A 26,030-nucleotide genomic window follows, 5' to 3' on the forward strand; every position below is an offset into this window, starting at 1 on the left:
GGCATAAATTGCCATTTGAAAGTATCAAAGACCAAGGTTCATTTCTCTTGAATATGGTTGCTATATTCTCCCGAAAACTTCACTTCCTCACGTACACTTATCACAAAAATGCAGGAATCCCAACACATTTATATTTCTTTTTTTACACATATTAAGATGATCTTAATTTTTATTTTGCAATAAATGCAGTATTATACATCTTGTTTAGTGGGATTTACTTCGCTAAACATACACCGACCATTACAGATTGATAATCATTTAAAATTAGTCATTCCACTATTAAATGATCAAATTTAAAAATGAGGTGCGCTATCAATAATACTAGCTCATAAAATACTTGTATCAGTATTGAATTAAACATCTATAGTATCATCCATCTCTATGGGTTTGACGACGTCTGGCTTCTTTGCTCCTTCAGAGGGTCTGTCATTTCTGGACTTGAAGTTCCCAGTATTCAATACATTTTCTTTAATTTATTGAGTCTTTCATTTATTCCATTCCAAGATCAATTGGAGTGATTGCCAGTTTGGTGTTTTCCCAACATATTGATTTTGGGAACAGTGACACCATCGTAGTGTGAATTACAAATGTAAGTCATAATTCTTTTAGTGATTTACTGAACTCTTCAGCTGAGATTTGTCCAAGTGTTTCAGTGACATTGCCCAAATTAGGTGCAATTTATTGCCTACCAGTAATTTTCCTGTTAACACTTCATAATAAGAATTTTAACTCATTGTATCATTATGTACCTTGGTACCCCCTTGAAAATATGAAATCCCTCCTCACCATCCCCCTAAACTGTTTTGTGTAATTTCATTCATGCTAATGGAAATCTACCAGCTATATCAGGGTACTCAACAGGTGAACTCTCTTCTGAAACACAATCTGCTCAGCAAATTTTATCATGGAGGACCCCCAAATCCCCCCCGAGGTACTTTTACAAATCGACCACTGGTTACAGAATATACAAAGCATAAAGAAACAGATTCTCATGTCATTTCTTTATAATTGTTCATTTGTGAGTGCTGCAGTTATTGAGTCAAATGATTTTAATGGCCCTCTTTGGATGCAGGAGAGGCTAAGTTCTCTGCCAATGTCCACTGAATTGATGCAGTGTGTGCATACTGTGTTCAGCTGCCATAGGAAGTAAATTCTGTGCTGGGCCTGGTTGGTCTTGATTGTCCACTTAAAGTCCTGAGAAAAATGTGGTTCCTGGGAACCTGAATGTCTCCAGAGTGATCACTATGCTGCCCTGTATTATAAGAGGGGGCAGTGGCAGGAGGCCACTGTTGTGTATGCTGATCTCCACATTTGTTTTGCAGTACCATTGGGTAGGCAAAAACACAATTTGTAGAAAGACAGTGTCCTCTTTGATGAGACCAATGACTATGGTGTTATCTGATAACTTCAGGGGTTTGACTGAGGGGTCATTAAAAGTGTAGTTGTGTGTATAGGCAGACGAGCACTGGGGAGAGTAAGCACTGGGGGAAACCAGTACTGCTTGTCAAGCATCTAGATACAAGGTCACACACTCCCTCATTAATAGAACCGGTACTGAAGGGATTAGCAAAATAATTATCAAGTTGAAAAGTACTACAGATGCCTTCCCTTACTCTTCTGCTTATAATTCCTGCTCCTTAACTGTAAAACCACCAGCCTTCCCAGGGCTTCCTAGACAGTCAAGAGCCAACCTGCTGCAGATGTCATTGCACTTGGGTCCATGCTGAGCCTCCAGAAAGTTTCTGATGCCCCTCTCTCCAAAGTTCATCCTGCTGCCAGCTGCCCTGAGGGAATGGATCTGAGGGTCTGTTAGGTAGGTCAGCCCCTTTCCATTTGCTGTCACCCAACCTGTGGAGAGACAGAGAGCCATAATCTCAGTTTAAACCAGGCAATGACCCAGCCCTCTGTTCCAGCCATCGCTAATCAACACTAACCTCGAAATTATAAACAAAGCATTAGCAGTCTAGGTTGACTCTAATCTCAGGTCTCATCAATGCCAACCAAACTGGCTTTATGAAAAGTAGAGTCTCTTCAAACACACACAGATTTGGTCACATACATTTTGCAAAAGAGAGCAAGATAAACTCAACTGTAATAATAGCTGGATGCAAAAAAAAAGCATTTGTCAAAGTTTATATGGTTTAGAGTCACCATATAAAGTTAATTTTGGACAATCATTCATTCAACAGATTAAATCACTTTACAGTACATCTGTGGCTTGAGTTATCAGTAATGTACAACCTCACCTCCAACTCCAAACTATGAGGGACCAGGTAAGAATGTGCATTTTTGTCATTATCATTTTCATTATTTTCAATTTGACCTCTAGTCAAATTGTTCAAGCAAACTCATGATTTCTTATCTACAAATAGCATATTCATCTATTAATTGCTAGTTTATTGTACTGTACGGGATGCTATGTCTCAGAACCCGCACCTTTCATTGACTATAGGTAACATTACAAATTTTGGCATGAATATCTCCTCCAATCTATCAAAATCGCTATGTCTATGGCTTGCTTCAACATATGTACTTCAGTTAGCTTATTAATAACTGGAGTCCAGTTCATTTAATTCAAAACAACTTTGATACACAAACCTCCTGTTCTATGGTGCTTGCATGGTATAGAACACATAGGCATACCTTGAAGATCTACAACAATTTCTGTGCCACCAGAGAATTCAAAGGAAAAATGGCCAAAGGCAATGGCATAGTCTGTGGCTTTATAATCTCGAACCACTTTCGTTGTGTTGTTGGTCAGCTTCACAAATTCTCCCAGCATATACGGCTCCACTGTCATGCAGCCCACAATGACGTTGCCTTCCAAAATCTGATTAATACAGCAAAATTCAAACTTTAACCTACAAGAAGATACTTTTGTGAAGGAAGTCTCATACACATATGTGTGTCACAAAATTTTCTGATAGAAAATAGAGCTTCTTAGTACTACAGTAAGTTAGTTTGTAGGGAATAGTCCTGAGGTTAATAAAAATACGTTGCTGGATAAGATTATGCATTATTTCTTTAGACTACTTATTGATAAAACACAATATTCCTTAATGACTAGCATAAGAGTCAACTTTTCCTATTAATATAGCTTTGTTTAACTGTATGATTATAGGCATGGTGAGACATGGAGGTCCACTAGGGATAAACAAGGCTGTCCTTGGCAGAACAGTGACATGTCCATTGGGCCCATGAGAAAGATCCTTAACCCTTCAAAATGCTACAGGGTGCTGGATAAATGGCTGACCCTGCAGTCTCAGAGGAGAGTAAGATGGGATATGTGTAAAGAAGCTTTCCAGTGTACCTGTGGTACCTGTAAAGCATTGTTTCCTCTAGTTGTAAGACAGGAAACAAACTGAAGTAAACACTCTACATATTCTAAAATTCAAAAGTAGAAAACAGTAAAATATGACAGGTGGTTTTGCATTTTTCTGATTATGATGATCAAATTACTTTACTAATACAATTATGGAGCATGTGACAGGTATGATGACAAATTACTCCAACAACAAACGCATATCTTAACGGAATTTGTTTAAAAACATAATTGCACAAGAAAAATAGTTTTGTTTAGGCTATATCATGATATTTCCCATATTGAACGATATGGATGTTCATAATCCATCCAGGGTGGCGGCATGGGGGTGCAGTGGTAACACTGTTGCCTCACACCTCTGGGACCTGGGTTCAAGTCTCTGCCTGGGTTACATGTGTGTGGAGTTTGCATGTTCTTCCCGTGTCGCCATGGGGTTTCCTCCGGGCACTCCAGTTTCCCCCCACAGTCCAAAGACATGCTGAGGCTGATTGGAGTTACTAAATTGCCCATAGGTGTGCTTGTGTGAGTGAATGGTGTGTGAGTGTGCCCTGTGATGGGCTGGCCCCCTGTCCAGGGTTGTTCCCTGCCTCGTGCCCATTGCTTCTGGGATAGGCTCCAGACCCCCCACGACCCAGTAGGATAAGCGGGTTGGAAAATGGATGGATGGATGGATAATCCATCCATTTTTCCATTTTCTGTAACTGCTTATCCTGTTCAGAGTCGCAGGGGGTGCAGAGCCTATCTCAGAGGCTATGGGTGCAAGGCAGGGAACAACCCTGGACAGGGGGCCAGCCCATCACAGGGCACACTCACACACCATTCACTCACACAAGCACACCTACAGGCAATTTCTCAACTACAATTAGCCTCAGCATGTTTTTGGACTGTGGGGGGGAACCGGAGTACCTGGAGGAAACTCCACAATGTCACAAGGAGAACATGCAAACTCCACATACATGGAATCCTGGATTAGAACCCAGGTCCCAGAGGCGTGAGGTGACAGTGTTAACCACTGCACCGCCATGCCGCCCACATGTTCATTATCAAGATACTATATTTTATTGATGTACTGCCCAGCCCTAGCAACCACAATTGTAAAGATGATGGGTGAAGATGGTCTGGGAGAGTCAGTAGGCTGAGTGACATACCAACAACACTTCAGAGGGAATGAAGAAAATCTGCATTTCAATCCTTTTCTCATACAACCTCTTGTTGAACTCTGTCACATAATGCTGTGCTGTCATCTGCCTTTCCACATCACTGAGGTGATAATGCAGCTCTTTCGCTGTGAGGTATTCCTTCCCAACATAACTAGGGTAAGACATGAGGGTTAAGCATACTTCTCCAAAGAACTCAAAACAACAACTGTAAGGCTACTTATGCACCCCAGTGATCCATTCATAAACTTTCGCTGATTGACACTGGGTAATTGCTGGGAGAGTGTTTTTTTGACCAGTTCTTCTTAGGCTATAATATGGAGCAAACTATCTGCGTACCAGCCCAGCATCTCCTCCTGGTGTAGAAACTGTACCCAGAATGCAGTTCTCTGCATGCCTTGTTTGCTCATAGAATCTCCAACGTAGACCTCAGTCTCCCATGCCGTCCACAAGCCTGCCACCTTAGAGTACTTCAAAAGCAGTGCACCTGGCATGAACATAAAGGCAGCTAACTGATGTATATTGTCCATACACTTATACACCCAAAATGTTATATATTCTGCAAGTTTCACACAAACCTCTGTAAAAACCTAGATTATAGCATTTCACATATTGTGTATTTTTGTATTACAATTATGAACACAAAAATGGTACTTACTGTAGACGCTGTTGAATTTTTTTAGTTTGAATATCCCTGTGTTGTTCAGTCTGTGTAAAAGACAATCATGACACACTCCTGACATCAACGATTTGTAGTCTTGCTCAGTTAGTGTACAGAGTTGCCCATGGACTTCACTAGCCATCATGCACTGGCAAAGACAATGCATACAAGACGGACTGCTATTTATCAAGGGCTTTCTGTTATTCAAATGTGGCCATCCAATGTCCCCTTCACTCTTTTCATCCCCTGTGATGACAAAAGAGTTTTCTGTGTCTGTTGAAGGAGATGCTTCCGGGCAGGCACCTGCATGGACTATGACAGGTGAACTTTGGAAGAGGCAATCTGGAGGCATGTTATCCTCAGTCTCTGCCTCAGGATCAACTGCATGCAGTCCACTGAAGCCACTCCAGACACCTAATCCTTTGACCAACGGGTATTTAGGTCCTTGGTGCTGACTAAGCAGCACTTGACCTGTGTGGGGTGCCACGCTCTTGGATAAGTTAACTGAAGGGAGTGACTGATTGATCATGCTTGGATGGCTAACCCCTACATCTGCCTTCATTGGAGATGTTTGTGGTTGGAGGTTTTCACCTGGCTGTTTTGGTTTCACTTTTTCTGATCCAATAGGTCCACAATTTCTCTTGTTTTCAGTCCAGCCACTCTGTTTGTCCAACTCATCTGATTCTGTGAGACAACTCATAAATGCCCTCTCATCCAGTCCTTCTGCAATTTGACTGCTACCCCCATTCTTGGTAAGTGAAGAACTGTTGTCAAAGGGTGATATTTTATGCCAGGAAGATAGTGAACCCCAGCTGTCACCAAGAGAGCTAGAGGATGACTTCAGCCTCTCATTGCACCCTTCCAGTTGCCAGATGTCACTTTCGTTGACACTGTTCCCATGCTGTTTAGATTGCTCTAGTTCTCTGACAGGTTCTGTGGGGCAGAGCATGTCAACTTCCCATTCCAGATTATCTGTACTTCGTAACCTGACATGCCCTTGAATGTCCTTATGCCCGTTTTCCAGTAGACACGGAGTTTGCCACGAAGACAGTGAACCAGTATTACAGCTGGAAAAATTCATCAGTTCACCAGCCAGGCTTTTCATGCCACCTACCACCAGACTATCAGGTGCTGTGATTTCAGTCCAGCCTATCTGTTCATTCTCTTCAGTGAACATTGTGGGACAGTTCATATCAATCCTTCCATCCACTCCCACTGCATATAGAGAAGTAAATTCCTCCTCACTGACCCCTCCCATGCAATGTGAAGAGCTTGTATCGGAGAGTGATGCCTTCTGCCAAGAGGAGAGTGAACCCCAGCTATCACCAAGGGAGCTGGTAGATGATCCTGGCCTTTCTCTGTACTTATCTGCCTCTCTTGCTTTATCTGTACTAGTCATTCCAGAGGTTATTGATTCAATACTGCTATTTTGCCACACCTTTTCACCATCTTCTGTGGGACACTGTGCATCGACAAGAGTAGTAGAGCTGAACCCCTGATACTGTGGAGCTCTTAGATAAGTAGAGGAAGCATATTTTCTTGACGGCAGTAAGCAAGCCCTGGAGCTCCCTCCATTCTTCCCCATGTTATCCCTCTGTTCTCTCTGTTTCCCCCAACTATTGGTTGGAGATCCCTCAGGTTTTCTCAAATCTGAGTGGTTCCCCAAAGCACATGCTGTGTCAGGGGTTTCTGTGACCGTCTTCAATGCTGTGATGCAAGGCCCATACGAGCCCTTACACCCACTCTTACCTTGATTGCCTGACGTGGCAAAGGCATCACAAACTGAGGCATGGTACTGACTGAACCTCCCTATAACTTCAGAGAAATTTGCCATTGAAAACTTTACAGGGACTTCCTCCATGGATTTATAGCTATTGGGAATGAAGGACCTCTCATCTGAGTTTAAGAAAGGTTGAATTTGGAAGAGCTTTTTCACCTCATCCACCAAGGACATAATCTCCATACTCAACCGATCCTTGTCTGGGCCATTTGCCAAGCTGTAGGCGTGTAGCCTTTCCATAGCCTCTTGACATATCTGCCTAGCCTGGCCAACTGGCCCTGCTGGGGATCCAAGCCATCTTTGAGTAACAACTAAAGAGAAGGCTGCCTTAACAAACAAGTGAAGCTCTAGCTTACTGGGCACTGCCTCATCTTCAGTCTTAGTTAGTAGGCCAATTTCAAAGGCCTCCTTGGCTTGGCTGAGGAAGACTTCTCTTTGTGTCTTGGGACAGCTTGGAGAAAAACTAAAGGACAGAAGGCAGGTTCCTTGGGTCACCTGCAAGAAAAGAAGGCAAATTAGAGTAAGAAAGAAATAATATGACAAATTGATGGAAACAATAGCACATAATGCAAATCACCCGATCAATTTCAATCAGCTAAACAGTCTTTACATTGGTGTTCCCTATAGGCACCATTTAACTGCCCTTAATTAATTTCAGTTTTGTACTGAAACGCTTCTTGTTTGTAAATGAACTCACCACATTGGACAACACATAAAGGGAGGTATATTGGCTGTAGACCACAGCCATCTTGGCTGCCTCAGCTGCTGTTAGGAGACGATGCCCTTTCGCTTTCAGGAAGGACTTCATAAGTAAAAAACAGGCACACATTATTAATTACTTTTGACCAATACAAAAAACTGCCATAGTTTATTACACTGATTCATCTGGTTATTCATTAAAACAGTCTTTACTACAAAAATATCATCTCACACAAAAGGCAAAACAATCATAACCTGACAATGTTTCATAATAAGATGAACAGCAAGGTAGAAATATCACATGGAGACAGACAGGATTTGCCACATAGCTGGGTGTAGTCTCGGTCTGAGCATGCTTACTTACCAAGTCAATTTGGGGACAGGTTGTAAAAGCATGAAAGTCTTTGTCGTTCATGGACACCAGAATGCTAGCCAACAGCCCAAGGGATGTTCCAATGCCCTGCAAGATAATTATATTCCCAGTGAACCTCCCCCAGTCCAACATATGGGTGTCTAACAATCAACATAGAGACAAAGATGTTAATTCTACTCAAGTACAACAAACAATCCAACTATACAGCAAACAGTACTCTCATCCATCTATCTTCCAACCTTTCTACCTGGTCAGGGTTGCAGGGCTGTGGTGGTCTTGAGCATATGCCAGGCAAACTGTACACTGAAGCTAGTCAATCATGGGTCACATACACTTGCAGGCTCTTAAACATAATCATACAAATCTGGACCTGTTAAAATTTTGAGACAAACTGCACCAGAATGGAAGCAGTGCTGTACAGTGATAGCAAAAAAAAGGGGAGGGGATGTAGTTCCAGACATTTGATCTCATTAGCACAATGACTCAAAAAGCATTTGATGGAACCTTTGCAAAAATGCACTCAGTGTCAGCAAAGAAGTCAATAAGAGGCTTAAACTTGTGAACAGGATAGCCATTTGTTGTTATTATTACTCTACTCTATTCTTTATCATTCATCTCGCTTATTTTCGAAGTTATTCTGTAACTGTTTAACTGAACATGATATAATGTAAAAAGAGACACCATGCCCCATTCATTTTCCTCTCACCATTGAGTCTTCCCAGCATAACTTAATATGAAGTAGTTTCCATTACTATACGTTGCTACAGTGCTACCTGCACAAAACACACCAGGGTCATTCTAGAATTGCGGGTACATTTTGCGTCTCCGAGATAAACCTTTTATTATTTTTCAAAAACAAAAAATTTATTGAAAGAGTTTTGAATAATTACACAAATAATATCAAGCTATCACTAAAAATAATGTGTATTTAGGAACATTTTGTCTTGAAAATATTAAATTAAAGACTCCCTCTATACCTATTTTTGACTGTCTATGCCTCCTGAATCATACATTCATCTTCAATTATCATGAAATAATTACGTCTAATTTTAATCTTTTTTGTGTGTTTACTCTACTAATTTATGTAAACAGTTGCATAAAACATCTATTTTCTATATTATTTGTAATTTTAGTAATTAAAAAATACATTTTGTGTCTGTCTCTACGTTCTGGTCAACTCCGTTAACTCTATTATAAAAAGGCATAACAATCTTTAAAGCACTGATAGAAAAAGCATGTGACTTGCTCCAAGTGATATCACTTCCTCTGGCGGGAAGGTATGTCATTATTCCTCTCTCATTAATTTGTACAAAATGTTTAGGATACACCAATAGTAGATTAATTATTTGTCAAATCTGTTATTGTGATATTTCAGTGAATCTCTCATTCACTTTTTTAAAAACAATAATATGATGAAAATACATAAATTTCTGTTTTAGACATGCCATGTGGTATCTGGTTTGAGGTTAGCATCTTGAGCTAAAGCACAAAATGGTGGAAAATGTCAACTCTGTTATTGTCAACTCTGTTAGTGGTCTAAAAAGTTTAATGATAACAGAGTTGACAATGATTAACAGTCAAATGTTCCCTACCACATTTAAGCATTTTGTATTATTTTACAAATATGGATTCATTTTATTGTAAATTATACATTTGTTGTTGTATATCATTACAGCTTAAGGAAAATTAATGATAGGTAAATGAAGCTGTCAGCAGCAGAAAGGCAGCGGCAATACAGGGCACGGCGAGATGCCGACCCTGTAAGGAAGTCAGAAAATTTGAGAAAGGACAGAGAAAGATGGCACAAAAGGAAAAATGCAGGGCACACAAATGAAGTGGCTGATTTGTGTGAAAGGGAGAAAAGGTACAAGCGCAGGTATTGGAGAGAGGCACAGCAGAGGTGCAGAGCAAAAAGACAGAGACTTGTAGAGATGACACCACCACAAAGTCCTGAACTAGACCCTGAACCACAGTTATCCAGGTAACATTAGGTCCAAGAGTAGAAATTTATTTAGGTTATGTAGACACATGCAGATTGAGGAAAATTAAGTTCTGTGTTAGGACTAACAACATAATAACTGAACTGTTTCCTCCAAGATGTTGTGTCTTAAAGGTATACTCCATAATTCGCACTTAATTTTTATCCTGCATGCATAAAAATGGAAAAAATCACTTCTTCTGGCCAAAACGTGAGGATACTTTGTGGTATCTCTTTGATGATGTCCTCAGAATCATCCCTCAACCAACTCCAGTGACCGGACGCCACGTAGAAATAAACAAAGACATATGGGCAGAAATTGCCAATAATTGATGTGCATGCCCAGGGTGTGAGAGAGCAGCTGTTGAATTTTATTTTCCAGACACACGGTTAACGGACACACAGTTAATTTTCAAGTTCATGAAAGATCTGTAATTAGTATTTAAGATTAGATAGTTGTTTTTACATTTTAAATGGTTTCAAAAGTTTCAGAGTGTGACAGAAAACATTGTTGTTTTTGGACTATGGGTGGTCAACTCTGTTATTAATATCAACTCTGTTACCATCAGTGTCAACTATGTTTGTTTAAGATTTTGCTTTAAAAAATATCATTATATATGTTTTATTGTTAAAAAAATGATTAGAAACTGATTAGCCTAAATAGTTTTCTTACTACAGGTACATGAAATGTTGTAGAATTTCAGTCATTTTTAAAGCTATGTTTAGAGAAAATGCACAATATCTTGGCAACGTTTCAGTTAAAAGTGTTGATATTTTTTACTCTAAAAGAAAAAGTAAAAAATTTATCAGGCTTAAACTTGAATTAATTGATGAAAAGACATAAGTTCTCTTACGGCAGACAGTGTTTTAAATTTTGTCACATTTGTTAACTGTATATATTTGACCCAGTTTGTCTATGACAGAGTTGACAGATTTTTCTGTTCGTACTTTGATTTTCAGAATAATTTCTAAAAATCTTACAAGTTTAAGATCAGCAAATATTGAAAATATTAACTTTGAAGTCTGTTCTATGAAAATAAAAAAGTTTAACATAAAAAGAAAATACTATTTTTTGTCTTCTTTTTCTATTTGAAATGTACCCGCAATTCTAGAATGACCCACCAATATTACAAGTCCTACATACTATATTAAAATGCTACATATGCACACAAAACGCACACATAATTACACTGTATAATGTTTACTTTTGTCCTCCACTCTGGCTGCTGATGGAACATTTGCACAACTCCTGAATGTTAAAATATTCTCTGTACTTAATTTCACATTTTTTAAATGCTTGTTTAGTCTTTATTACAGTTACTTGTATGTTTCTCTGTATTTCTATGTGCCTTTATTATTGTAAACTGCATAAACTGGAGTCACGTCGTCTCGTCTCACTGTACATGTACATAACTGAGATGACAAAGTTTACTTTGACTTTACTATATCAACCCATTCTTTCAGATCAGGAGATGTAGGACATTTCCAATGACATATCATCATCCTTAAAGCAGCAATTAAACAAACTTTTCAAAGGGTAAGTGGTTATGCGGCACTTCTCTACTCTATCTGATCTTTGATCGATCTTATTACCATTTCACAAAAACAATATATGGATGAAAATCTACCCTTGAAAACCTTCCCCATGATAGATCCCAAATCAAGCTAAAATTGGAACTGCAGGACAGAGGGCAGCAGAGGGCAAAAACGGAGCCTGCAGCTGTCGTCTTATAAACACGTATTCCGTGGCTCTTTATCCAAAATTTCCCAGGAACATAAAGAGCAGAGATTGTTAAACTGCGGGTGTGAGATTATTTTCTGAATATTCTATAATAAAGTTTATATTGTTTCTTGTGACCAGCCCCCCTACTCAACAAATTTAAATTGGTAGCAGTCTGCTAGCCAGTCTGCAAAATAAATTGTGGGAGAAATTTATCATGGGGGAGCATAATCATGTCACATGTTTATGGAGAGGTGGGGAGAGTGTGTATTTTAGGCTTGTAATATGCCCCCCCCCACCAGCCCTAGTCCAAGTCCAAGTCAGTGGTGATGAATGAAAGAATCAGTGCTGATCTGGTGAACCTAACTGCATTGATGAAGGGCTTCTTCCTTGCTTTGTGGGTCTTCAATCCTGCTTCTAGGAGCCAGTTATGGATCAGCGATTTAAAGCAGTGCACTTCACACCACATAAAGTTTAACATTCGTTTTGAAGGTCACTTGAGGCCATCCTTCGACTTATGAGATTGTTCGATAAGTTTACGGTCATCTCTGGCATTAGAAAGTTGCTTCTGCCCTCTATCTGGCTGGTTTTTGGTTATTGCCAGTGTCTCTTACTTGACCTTGCTCTTGTATACTGCTGTTTTAGAAACTTTGAGCCTGGAAGCAGCCTGCCTCGCAGTATAGCCTTCTGCCAGCAGAACCACGATTAAACCAGGATTTAAAAATGCAGATTTTGTAAAAATATAAAGTGGTCTCTTAATTTTTTCGGGAGCTGTATATGGTTGTAATAGTTCTAAGGCACTAGAACGTTTTTTTATAGAGGACATGTGTACCTTTTTGTCAGGTAGAGGGAGAGCAAACAAGCCAACAAGAGATGCCCATATCAGCTCAGCAGCTTCAAGCCACAGTCCTGAAATACAAAACACTCAGTCAAAACATTAAATAAATGTGTGCACCCAGACCCACCCAGCTGAGCACAATCATACACATGCAGAAGGAAGCACAGCCTCCATCCAGCAGAAATACACAGACACTGCTTACCCAGCTTCTGCAGGACCTGCCCTCGTATCTGGATACTGACTGCCTGGACAAGAGTTCGCTCACTATCTGTATGGTACACCCAGTGCCCTGACGACACACAGATAGGTAATGGTGTTCAGCAAAGAAAAATACTATCGGAAACAACACACATTTAAAAGCTGCACGAAACGTCACATATGGGTTAAATGCAGAGGACACATTTCTTTGTTGTGTACTGTGTGCTGTGGTGTGTCAACAATGACCACTGATCTTTTTAAAAGAGAAAAAAAAACACCCACAGAGGCAGTCAAATGTAGTATACCAGCATTTCCCATCCATCTCCATAAGGTGGATCTTAGACATGGGATATGGGTTCAGTTCTTAGTTGGCCTGAGAACACCTGTATATTTACATCTATTTAGCAGAGGGTTTTGTCCGAAAGGACATACAAGTGAGGATCACTGAGCAGGGTCAGCCAGTCCCTGGACCAATTTAGGTTAAGGGTCTTGCTCAAGGCCCCAACGGTGACATCACTCTGCCAGACATGGGATTCGAACCAGTGACCTTACAGTCACTGGCACAGAGCCCTAACCTACAAAGCCACACACTGCTAAATGTCGTATCATAAACTGACGAAATAAAGACAAAGAAAGGCGGAAGAACTAACACGCAGAAGAGCGGTTGCCCTCAGACACCAAGATCACATACCTGTCGCTCCACAGTTGTTAATCAGACTGCTGAGGATATACTCTGCTTTTTGTATTTTACCTGCAGTGAGAACGAACATGTCAAAATGGCAGTGATTTCTATAAAACACTGAAATTCTGGTTTTACCTGTAAATTAATAAAACACTTGAAAGAAACTGGCATAATTCATACAAGCAAGACATATTAAAAATAAGGAGGGTCTTCAAAAATGTCATTTTGTTCAAAATACACTTAACATGTTATTGGCCTACAAGATTCCAGAACTTCCATTCCAAGCACACACTCCACATGCACTGACCGCTCAGTCTCCTCTGACTGGAGATCTGTGGCCAGATGACGTACCGGAGTTAACAGAGAGGCGGGCCTGTCGAATGACCACCTGAGGGGGGATGGGAGTGGCTGGATAGTGCTTGTGCAGAGCCTTAACGATACACAGCAGCTTCTTGGAGGCATCTGCCCAGTACAGGAAGCGGTCTACCAGGAACACGACAGAAATGGCAAACTGCGAGTCCCCGACCGCAATACTGGCCCTGAGAAATTTCTGCAAAAGAGCGACAAAGACACCAGAGAGACCCCAAGCAGATTCGCCAGTCTGTAAATGAGCTATAGTGAAAAACCATCACTGAATGAGATACTGTTAAGGTTCTAATAAGTTTGTTTCTTTTAAATCCCAGGGGCCAAATTTCCCTTCAAATGTCTATAATATTAATTTCTTGGCCTCTGTTTTTGCTACAAAGTACAGTGACGATAAAGGCATCCTGATTCTAATGTAGCAAAATTTCGTATTATTACTGTTCCAGGAATTCACGCATCTTTAAATGCTTCCTTTAAAATTAATTGATACAACGTTAATATCACTGAAGGTTTTAGGAGTCCAGTACGAAGGTACATGCAATCCCATTCTAGTACAGTATATGACTAATTGTGTTGTACATATTTCCATTTTAACTCTAGACTCGCAAACAAGTTAGTAATTCCCAAGTTAGTAATTTTATTATTATCATTGGCTCCTTAGCAGATATTTTTAGTGACTTTAAAAAGATCTGGATCATCCCATCACCAGTAACTGGGGCAGATGCTCGCTGATGAGATCCTGAAGGTTGGTTTTGTCCTCTGAAGTTACTGATTCCTTGTACTGCCATTTCTCTGGGACAAAGGGCCACTTCATCGCCACAGCCTCCTCCAGGAGCATGCTCAGTTCAGCAGAGAGGGATGCTGGGAGTCAGAGTCCACAGTTGCAGACTTAAATATACCAAAACTCTAGGATTTGACTTGGTCAAAAATTACATTGGTATATGTTTTTTACAATGACTTACAACACTAACTGAACAATAATAATTTACATTATGTGTAGAATTTTAAAAAGTTTATTTATTAAGCTATCGGAGTGACCTTAAAAGAGCAAAAGCTTCATATCATTCATTCATTTTGTAGAATGGTCCAGCAGTTCATTAGATGGTGACTTCTCAAAAAATGTAAATAGAGTGACATGTGGTCCCTCACCCTGACATCTCTGGAACTCCACTTTGTCCTCCTCTGAGGGCTGTGCTGGCCCAGCAGCTGCAGCCTGTCTGCTCTCCTCCAGCAGGGCCGCCACCTCCTGGCTGTTCATGGCTGCTGAAGCCTGCCCTCACCGTAGATGCAAATTCCTGGAGATCTGCTAGTACAGAATACAGCAATATTTTAAAGCAAGATGAGCAGGGAAGTCACGCAGTCTTGACTCTTTGCCAGAGGGCTAAGGATCACGGTTAGGACTTGGCTACCTAGTCCCTGGTATATGACGTCCCACGTTGTGCTTTCAACTACTTGCACAACAAATAAAACACTGCAGATGTTTTATATTACGTTTTTTTATATATAATTATACTTTTTTTATAATTACATAAAAAACAGCAAATTTGATAAAAAGGGCTCGAGTCATTGGATATAGGTGGATACCATTTACCTGTTTGAAAAAATGACAAACACATCCTCTTTCAAAATATACCATCCCCTTCACTATGCCCCAAAATTGTTTTGTGTAATTGTCAATCATGTTACGGTAAATATGCCGACTGTATTAGGGGTATTCACACGCCGAACCGAAAAACAGCGTAATACGGAATACGCGGTGTGTAACCTACTAGACACTGATCGCTTGTGAGATTTAAAAAGGTGTATGTATCTTGAACGCTGTAACAGATTTTATTTCATGACACGCGTTTTAGTGTCACGCAAGTGTCGTAGATGTATAACACATCTACCGCCAGTAATCTTGCATTAAGAAATAAAATCTAGACTCGATTACATATACATAAAAAACCTAGAAATTAAAGCAGTGGGTTAAAAAAGTCAGGAAACTTTTTATTCCAGTTCATTCAAAACATCAGAAATCTGAAAGACCGGATCTCAATACACAGAGTTGTCACCCGTCACGTAGCATATACTGTAGTACGGGGTTGTCCCATATAGGCTAAGCTATTAAAAAATAAAACGCAATTTTAAAAAACGTATTTTTTCCCAAACAGATTATTCTAATCAAAGTCGGTACTCACTTCTAAAATCGCAGCCAATTATACAAGATGAAAACATCGGTAGCGATCCAAAGTGCTGGCAACGCCAAGACAAAAACTGGACATATTTCTTCCGGTTATGGAGTAACTTAGATTCGCGTGCGATAAACGTTGCAGTCAATATTAAAATCAGCCTCCCTTTTGGTCGATCTATTTAGAGTATATTTGTTTTAACCGCTACAGCATTTTTTTAAGTTTTCGTTTTTAATAGTTCTTGATTGAAGTTTGCCGTACATTATTTTACTAGTAACATAAACACAGCTTCTCAATTAAACATAGGCCTACTAAAATAATTAAAAACAGAATTGCTGCCGGACGTGATAATTTGACAAAACGTTTTTAAAAAGTGTCTACCGCATGTGAAATTGCAAACTCTGTGGACATTTAAACCGCTTCCTCCTACTTCGTATCGTCGACTCCCGTAGTAACAACTTTAAATACCGCAGAACTAGGAGTCTGTGTTAAATTGCTATACGTTTAAAACAGAGCCAGTATTTTTCAGTTTGAACTTACTTGCTGCAATCAATACTGAGTAATCAATATTGATTCGGTTGTGATTTTTTTCTAGGTCGTCTGCAAATCGTTTACTTTTTCCGTCATGAGGGCGAATTGACATACAGATATACAATACTGTATTTTCCTTCTTCAAGCTTTGTTCGACTGTTCTAGAAAGGTGTATTTAAAAAAAATGTACTTTACAGGGATTTTCATCTCAGGAGGGCACACGCCTGGACCCCCAGGCAGAATGTCTCCGCTACATTAATGTACACACTCTTACATATTCGTTCTGCTGCGCTGTATAATAAATGACATATACAGTAACGGTAAGAGTACACAGTGCCACTCTTTTAATCCCAGCAATTAGATTTTTTGAACATGACAGAAATGATCATGATGATATAATTTCCAGCCACCGAGGAGACCTGCTTATGAGGTAAGGGACCCCTGGGCTTAAGGAAATTCCCAGGATCCATGGAGAGTCCCCCAATCAACACAAGAAACTCTAATTACCTATTAAAACGTCACACGTAACTGTTTCGGAATCTGGTTTTGCTGGTCATTTCACGCACTGTAATATAAGTCGAATGACTATCGTATTATTAAAATAGAAGCAAATGAAAGCAAAATTAAAACTAACCCAGGTTCTGTAATGTTGGAGTTTCCCAACAAAGAACAGCGCATCCGGTTACTGCAAGAAGAGCCTATTACCGCAGTCTAACGGCGATTACGTAATCGGTGTAGGGTATCCTGTTGCTTCCGTTTCTTCGCCTAGGCGTCTTAAAGATTGCAAACGAGTTGGATAGTCTTTTTTGCTGCAAAAGAAACTAATACACTTTCTGGACTTCTCTGTTTATTGCTTAGCTCGGCTGGAACAATCGGCATTGCAGGAAGGTAAGTAGGGAATTGCTGTGGATTTGTGTGGAGCTGTGCCGGTGGTGCGCCTTGACGAGTAGATTTTTCTGGCTACGGTCAGAACCTTTTTGTTCAATGGGGTATCTTATTATTTTTCCGTTATATGCCATATATCTTCTTAAATATTTTAAAAAGTGAAATTCAACGCCTTTTTAAAATTTTGTTTATTATAGCGCGTTGTTATTGTTATTGTGTTCATAGTATATGTTCATAGTATGTGTCATCTTATACGGTGACTTTAGTTTTATTGTTGCAACTAATGTGTTTCGGTCATATGTGTAAACAAGTAACAAGTGAATTCATACTTATAAAGTAAATCAGTTTACGCTGAGAACTTTAGTTAGGCTACGTGTGGACCGAAAATAAAATGTATTATACATTATTACACATAGGGTTATTCCGTTTTAATTAAACAAATTTCCAAAATAGCTTTTGGGTCACCTTTTTGACTTTGATGAAATCTGACATGTGAATTACACATCTTCCAGAGCTCAAATATTTTTATTGTTATTGTTTTTAAAATTTCCTCCGAGATTCAGTGCCCTTTCTCACCGCGAACCAAAAGATAATTCGGTGTTTTCTTGTGAGCTGTAACTTTTTTTACTATTATAGCTATTTGACCGAGGTATATCTCAGTAGAAAGCTAAGAAATAGTACTTTTTATAATTTGTTTCACTTAATCGGGAAAAAAAGTACTGTTTACTTGATTTCAAACATCGAAAATGAGTGCAGGAGTTAAGAGGCTCCGAACAAAAAAGTCACTGAAACTACACATTAATCCCAGTCTCTTTAAACTACTTATTTAATAAATAAACAGCCTAAAGTCCTCCTGTAGTGTACCTAAAACATAGCGTAAAGTCTTGCAAAATGAAATAAGGCATACCATCGGTCAATTGAGTGAAAAAATTCACCCCTCCCCCATATGGCTTTAGAGGCTCAAAAACACCATTAAAAACCTTGTACGTTTTAAGGTTGCATTTCTCTTAAAAGGGACGGAGTAACAGTTAAGTATTACTTATGCAAGTATTATGCATACATTCGTATTTCATTATAAAAAATGGACTTGCTACTCCAAGTCTTTCACTGTTTTTTTCATAGCCACACACAACAACATGTCCTGATACTTAATCGGAGCTTATATCTACCTTTTAGCAAGCAAGTCCACTCCTTTCCGTTTTCAGTAATGTTAGCATGCCCAGGGGGGGTTGGTCAGCCAGTCGTCGTTAGACCCCCAGAGGTGGTTTTTTTTCTGTTTACTTGGGAGTTTTTGGTTCCTCTTCTCTGTTGTCTTCTGGCTTTCTTTAAGTTCTTTCCTTCCTTTTTCCCATTCTGTATCTCTCTCTAATATTTTATGTAGGCCTATCACAACACATGCATGTAAAGCGCTTTGGGACAACTCTGTTGGGAAAGGCGCTGTATAAAAATAAATTGAATTGAATACATGCACGCACACGTACAAACTCATTAACACTATTCATTATTGACTACTATTTATCATTATTATTTATCTTATTGCAACTTCAGTGAATAATGACAGTGTTTTTCTACCTATATTTCTCGTATTGTCTCTCCCATTAAAAATGTTTAGAATTGCTGTTTTATGTATTTTATTTCTACTTCCTTGCACAAACAAACTGCACCTTATCAGTATTGGGTTTACTGTGCTGTTTGTACTCGTCGAAGTCAGTTGTCTTGTCTTTTTGCACTGTCCTGCAATGTTTGAACATATTGCACACTATGCACTGTACGTTGTTAGGCTGTGATGTGTTAATCGTATGTTAATTTATCTAGTACTTTGGACCTAGAGAAACATGGTTTGGTTTTTAACTCCGTGCCGAACTAAATGTATGTGGTTAAAAATGGCATTAAAGACCTACTTAACTTGACTTAAGAACATAAGAAATTTACAAATAAGTGGAGGCCATTCGACTCATAAAACTCATTTGGGGAGAACTCAACTAATAGCTCATAGTTGTTAAATCTTATCTAGCTCTGATTTAAAGGAACTCAGTGTTTTAGCTTGCACCACACTAACAGGAAGACTATTCCATACTCTAACTACATGCTGTGTAAATAAGTGCTTTCTCAAATTCATTTTAAAATGCCCTCCAACAAACTTCCACCTATGGCCACGAGTTCTAGTTTTTAAACTAATATTGAAGTAACTATTTGGTTGAACAGCATCCAGACCTGTTAGAATCTTATATACCTGGATCATGTCCCCCCTTACTCTCCTTTGCTCGAGGCTGAACAGATTCAGCTCAGCTAACCTCTCCTCATAAGACATTCCAGACATTCCCTAAGACCAGGAATCATTCTTGTAGCCCTACGTTGCACCCTTTCCAAGATAGCAATGTCCTTTTTAATGTATGGTGACCAAACCTGCACACAATATTGTAGCATCACCCTTGATTTAAACTCCACACACCTAGAGATGTAACCCAACATCCTATTGGCCTTTTTAATTGGTTCCCCACACTGGCGAGAGTGGGACATGGAAGCATCAACATAGACACCGAGGTCTTTCTCATAATCAGCTACCTTTTATTTCAGTGGAACCCATAAAATATCTGTACTTTATATTTCTGCTCCCTGCATAGATTACCTTACATTTATCTACATTGAATTTCATCTGCCAGGTATCAGCCCAGTCACTAATTAAATCAAGATTCCATTGTAGCCTCTGTGCTGCTAGATCAGTATCTGCTACACCACCCACCTTGGTATCGTCTGAAAATTTAACCAGTTTACTATATGTACTGGTGTCAATATCATTAATGTAAATTAGGAACAATAGTGGTCGTAAAAATTGAACCTTGTGGTACCCCACTATGAACGCAGGGCCACTGTGACATTGTGCGTGTAATAACTACCCGCTGCTGCTTGTCTGTTAACCAGTTTTCGATCCAAGCTGCTACAGTTCCTAAAATCCCTGCAGCTTTGAGCTTAAGCAGGAGCTGTTTGTGGGGGACAACATCAAAGGCCTCCTGGAAATCTAAGTAGATCACATCATAGGCCTTTTTGTGATGAATTTCTCTTGTAGCTTCCTCAAAGAACTCAAGTAGATTAGTTAAACAGGATCTACCTCTCCTAAATGCATGTTGACTCTCCCTCAGAATGTTATTTGAATCCAGGTAATCAACCATTTTCACTTGGATTATAGCTTCCATTACTTTTCCAGTTATGCAAGTTAAACTGATTGGCCTATAGTTTGATGGATTACTTCTATTCTCTTTTTATATTACCATGCTTCTAATTAGATGGTACCACACCAGCAGATAAGGATTTCTGGAATAGTAAAGTTAAAGGTTGGCTAATAATATCCCTCATGTCTTTTAAAACTAGAGGTAAGATGCCATCAGGGCCCTGCGATTTATTTATTTTGAGCTTAGCTAGGCTTAAGACATTAACTATCCTGCAGATTAGTAATGTCAGCTTTTAGAGCTCATTTGGAGTTAAAATATTGGAAGAAATTTTTAATGTCATCCTTAGCCTCCAATGCAATCTTCCTTTCAACATTCCTCTTAGCGAGTCTGTTATTTTTTAACTCAACTTGTAGACTTAGGTACTCCTGCTTTATTTTGAAATCATTACTTAATTTCCATTTGTGGAACAGAGCCCTTTTCCTCCTGACTTTATTCTTAATTTCTGTAGTAAACCACCTTGGTTGCAGTTTCCTAGATTTAGTTTTGCTGGAAACTAGAGCTGGGCGATATGGCCTAAAAATAAAATCTCTGATTTTTTCACAAAAAATCCAATTTCCGATTTTAATCGATTTTCCCCTCCCCTACTCAACAAGCTACAGATGACAAAAATGGTTCAAAACAATTTTTAACTTTATTTAGCTTTTTTTACTTTAGGGTTAAAGTGCAATCTGACAAGCCATAAAAGATGCTTGTAAGTGAGATGGCAGACCACACCATTGTAAACACTTTTAGAAACTTGTAAAAACTTTTAGAAAGCTTTCTCTATAGCTTATTTTCAAACTGGCAACAACACAATACGCCCTCAAACTTATAAATAAAAGTAATAAGTAATATTATAATAATAATAGAAAAAAAACCACACAATTTTATCATGTCAGCTTGGTATTAAGTAAATACTTTATGCCATTGGGCATGACACAGTGCAAAAGAAAGCTTTTGAAAAATTGCCAGTGTTAAGAAAAATGAGGCACGTACTTCGGGTCTAAAACTTTTAGCATGTTAATGAATCCCAGCTTTTCCACAGTATGTATGGGCACCATGTCTTTTGCACTATACATCGCGACAGCGTTTGCTATCGCCTTCCATCGTGCCCGATTCTTATCATATGGCACATAGTTCGAAAATGTGTCAGGGACGGTTGCTTGCTTAACTTTGTTTGTTGTGCTGGTGCTGCGGCTATTTTCATTTCGCTGGGAGCGGCACTTCTCCCACTCCGCTGCGTGCCTCTGCTTTACGTGCTGGAATAAATTAGTCGTGCTGCTTCCTTTGGTTGCAACAGTTTTTAAAGTCTTTGCAACGAGGACTTGTTTGGTCTGTGTCCGACCATATTACAGATGTAGCAACACCTTTCTTGGGCACAAGCGCCAGCTTTTCCCCTGTCATTGCAATGTTGTTAGTGAATCTGCTACAGTGTTTGGGTGCGCCGCGCTAATTTACCCGTGAAGAATGGTGCGTCGCATTAGTTCCGCTTTTGGCGCTCGTGTGTAAAAAAAGTAATAAAATCAATTTTCATGAAAACACATCGTCCTGAACTGTAAATTCGAATTAATCGATTAAATCGATTTATCGCCCAGCTCTACTGGAAACAGGTATGAAGTCCACTTGCACTTGCAGCAACGTGCTTTAAAAAAATTCCCATACCTTTCCAACAGTTTTGCTATTTAACTCCATCCAGTTTACAGTTTCTAGTTTCAGTGTCATACCATTAAAGTTAGCCTTCCTAACACTGTATATTTTTGTTTTGGATTTTGCTTTTCGGACACTAAAATTTATCTCAAATTTAACTATGTTATGATCACTACCGTCCAATTGTTCTAAAACCTCTAATTTTCCAACCCTATCCTGGTTCTTAGAGAAAACAATATCACGAATGGCTTCTCCCCTGGTAGGGGTTTTAACAAAATGAGTAAAAAAGCAATCCTGTATCAATTCCACCATCTTAAGTTCATTTACAGAAGAGCCAGAGACTGTCTCCCACTGTATCCCAGGTAAATTAAAATCACCCATAACCACCACATCATTTTTATTACTCATAATCCTGATATCGTCATATAACATTCTGCTTTCCTCTGCAGCTACATTAGGTGCTCTATAACAAACACTGACAATTAGGCCATTTGAGTTTTTAGCATCTAGTTTTATCCATACAGCTTCTGTTCTTTTATTATTATCAGTGAGCTCCCTTGCCTGCAAGTTTTCCTTTACATATACTGCAACACCACCTCCCTTCTTGCCTATCCGGTCTCTACGGATCAGCGTATAACCATCCATATTATATTCTTCTCCATCATTGTCACTCATCCATGTTTCTGTTATTCCTATAATGTTGTATGAGTCTGAAGGGGGAAAAAAGCCTCTAAATCATGAATTTTCATTTTAATACTCCTAGCATTTAAGTACAGATAGCAAAGGGTAGGGCTTTTACAGTGTCCACTTTTAATATTATTTGGGGTTTCCTGTCTCTCCCCACCTATATTCTCTGTAAACTTGATCTTGAAAGTAGTTCAGAAGATGAACTTTACCTTGAAAAAATGAATTTAGACTTATGTGAAATTTCAATTTAATGCGACAGGGCCATGAAGTTAAATTTGCCGATGGGAAGGACTCCTTTTGAGTTTTCCAAAAGCTCAGCTGTGTAGCTGTAATTATAAAAGACGTTACAGCCCATAAGAAAACTCTCAACTGTCTCATTGTTTTTTTTTGCTACCCATAAAACAGGCCCTAGATCCCAAAGAGGAAATTAAAAAAATAAATGAATAAAATCCTGAGCTCTGGAAGGTACATGTAATTCACATGCCAGATGGTGATGCGAGGACCATTTGCTGCATTAAAATGGAATTACTCAACAACAATTCACATTTCTACAAAATGTACACGAAAGATGCCATTATGACCGCAGACAGAGAATCTTTACCATCCTGCAGCCCCATATCCTGGTCAGGGTTGCAGAAGGTTGCAGGGGCCTGGAGCATAGGACACAAACCTGGTGTACGCCCTGGATGGGATGGGAGAGCGGGGGTATCGAATAATAGGCGGGTTCCAACATATATTTTTCTTATCATAATAAACAGCATGACTGACATGGTTGCATTTCGATCCAGGATTACAGAGCACTGGTTTTCTACTCTCTTGAAACATTATGTGCTGCAACTGAAACTTGATCCCACACAATAAAGGGGTCATTATTACACATTCAAGAGATGCTGTTTGTTTGTTAGTTTTAATGTTCCAGTGTTTTAATTATTTGTGATTTCTGTCATTTGCATTCCGACCCTGATTTGAGTAATTTATCTGAGAATATCAGAGAAAGTCAACATTCCTTTAATGATCCTTTTTTTTCCTATTACCTTCATAGCCCAATAAGTATGTATGTATTTTTGCATGTATAAGAAGGCATTTAGTGTGATTCCCTATGATAAGTCAGAGACCCATCATTCTAGGGAGGTTAGGAATTAATCCTGTATTTCTGTCACCCTTGTAGCATATTTGTGTAGAGAGATGTACCAAATTAATACCTATAAATGGCCCTGTCTCTGCTCTGTGCTCCTCCCTGCTTGTTCTCTGTCCTTTCTTTGACCAAATTCTCTTGCATTTCTTCCACTGAAGGTTAGCAGAAGTGAAAGTCTATCATCAGTACATTATGGATGTATCTCAGACCGAGAAGACAGAAGAGAGCAGGACATGTCTCCACATTAAGCTATACCACCCCCAGCAGTCTGTCCAGTCCATGTACCGCCTGCTTCCCCTGGGCCAACGCCTCAAGCACCCAGCCGAGGACCCACTGCGACTGGGCCGTGACGCGGAATCCTGCACTTTTGTCCTAAATGACTCTCGTGTGTCCCGCAAGCAGCTGGCCCTGCAGGCTTTCTGTACCGCCCACAGCTCGCAACTGTATTTTTTGGTGCAGAACCTGAGCCAAAGGGGGTGCCTGACTGTCAATAGTGGCAATCTGGGCTATCTGCAGTGGGCTCAGCTGCCTGACAAGGCACTGCTCCGTTTTGCAGGGTATGAGCTGTTACTGTGCCAGGAACCTGGAGAAGCAAAGGACAGCTTTGAGGTGCAGTTTGAGGTTGCCCATATGTCCCCCTGCCAGGAGGTGGGACTGGGGATACCCTGTAGGAGCCCAGTTATGGATACTGGGTTCCAGACTTCCCATTATCCAAATCACAGTGGCAATAGCCAGGTTCCCCTGGAAACGGATGAGAGCTGTTTAAGTACAGGACTCTTCTCCTAAGACAATTTGAGACTGGCATGTTCTGCAGTGAACCTTTTGCCCATAAACAGAATGAGCCGATGTCATGTGAATTTGAGTTGTGTTCCTAATGCAATTATGCAAAGAAATGAAGTCTGTTGTGTTCATGCAAGAATTTAGTTTCAACTATCAGGCTTTTCTAAGCAATTACTCAACCACATCCCTGTTCATCCAGTTAAATATGAATATGCTGTTGATTTCATTGCTAACTTGAAAGGGGAACAGCCTAAACCAGAAGCATTCTTTGGGGAAAGTTATTTATTTCCTAATCTTTTAGTAAACTACTCTCTCAACCTTCACTCTAGCATTCTGTGTGAGGGGTAGAGAATTACAATGCAAGGGAAATTGTTTGATTACAGCCATTCAGGAACCACCACACAATACTGACCACCTATAAGACTTTTTTCTTGATCGCCTTACTCAATCCTTTGTCTGCTGCTGATGTATTTGCTTATGGTCACTTGAATGACATTGGGTGAACATTTTATAACTGTTTCAAAAGGCATTTTTTATATTAATTTAACTGTGAAGTTGACCTTTAATGGGTTAATTGTGTTTTTTTTTTCTTATTTCACTCAATGCAATTAATACATTGTTTATCACCAGATGGCATTTTTGTTTGTATAGTTAGGCATTCTTTTATCTACATAGCTGTATTTTCAAACAAATGTGAATTCTTTTACGTACAAGCTGAATTGCAGAAAACTTAGTTTTTAAATTAGTTTTTATGAATTTTCTGTAATGAAGTTGTTTTTTACAGTAAAACTATTTCTAACGTAAATTACCTTTTATGCATTTAATAAAGTGAACGAAAGTAAAGGAATTGTCTATCGCTTTTTATGATCTACTGTACAATAATTTAACTGTGATAAGAGGACATGTACTATCCATCCATTGACAATACTTGGAAACTCTTTCAGGAAGTACTGTAAAGTATTGTATAGCTCTTGCTCCAATAAGCACTTGCCTGTATTACCAGTCATTCACTGGAGTCTAAGGCAAACTGCACTTATGTTAATTATTCAAGTAGGGCCACTTGCCCTGCTCAACACCAGTGTGAAATCACCTTCTTTCAATACACTATACCCTCCAGTGTGAAATCACCTTCTTTCATTACACTATATCCTTCATTAGGTGCTGGTGTTACCTTCCACGGACCAGGATTTCTTGCTTAGCTGGATAACTTCTCG

At 39.4% G+C, this 26,030-nt stretch overlaps 2 protein-coding genes across 12 annotated transcripts; one reads left to right on the top strand and one right to left on the bottom strand.

The window, feature by feature from the left end:
* Positions 1-41: 41 nt before the first annotated feature.
* Positions 42-21,050, bottom strand: alpk1 (alpha-kinase 1). Of its 11 annotated transcripts, none has more exons than XM_023802047.2 (14): positions 18,528-21,050; positions 14,921-15,074; positions 14,478-14,632; positions 13,760-13,958; positions 13,418-13,477; positions 12,731-12,817; positions 12,523-12,599; positions 7,984-8,079; positions 7,618-7,722; positions 5,138-7,415; positions 4,819-4,966; positions 4,471-4,633; positions 2,644-2,830; positions 42-1,848 (listed from the first exon to the last, which is right to left on the bottom strand). In XM_023802047.2, the coding sequence occupies exons 2-14, from the start codon at positions 15,027-15,029 to the stop codon at positions 1,622-1,624; spliced, it is 3,891 nt and encodes a 1,296-aa protein (XP_023657815.2). In that variant the 5' UTR covers positions 15,030-15,074; positions 18,528-21,050; the 3' UTR covers positions 42-1,621. The 11 variants fall into 11 exon arrangements, with proteins under 11 accessions (XP_023657815.2, XP_023657816.2, XP_023657811.2 ...); XM_023802048.2 differs by having other exon boundaries at positions 14,921-15,077; XM_023802043.2 differs by lacking the exon at positions 18,528-21,050 and adding an exon at positions 17,108-17,172 and having other exon boundaries at positions 14,921-15,077.
* Positions 17,128-25,659, top strand: tifa (TRAF interacting protein with forkhead associated domain). The gene is made up of 2 exons (XM_023802053.2): positions 17,128-17,361; positions 24,195-25,659. The coding sequence occupies exon 2, from the start codon at positions 24,229-24,231 to the stop codon at positions 24,820-24,822; it is 594 nt and encodes a 197-aa protein (XP_023657821.1). The 5' UTR covers positions 17,128-17,361; positions 24,195-24,228; the 3' UTR covers positions 24,823-25,659.
* Positions 25,660-26,030: the final 371 nt, after the last annotated feature.

This window comes from Paramormyrops kingsleyae, chromosome 10 (genome assembly GCF_048594095.1).
Source record: "Paramormyrops kingsleyae isolate MSU_618 chromosome 10, PKINGS_0.4, whole genome shotgun sequence".
NCBI lineage: Eukaryota > Metazoa > Chordata > Actinopteri > Osteoglossiformes > Mormyridae > Paramormyrops > Paramormyrops kingsleyae.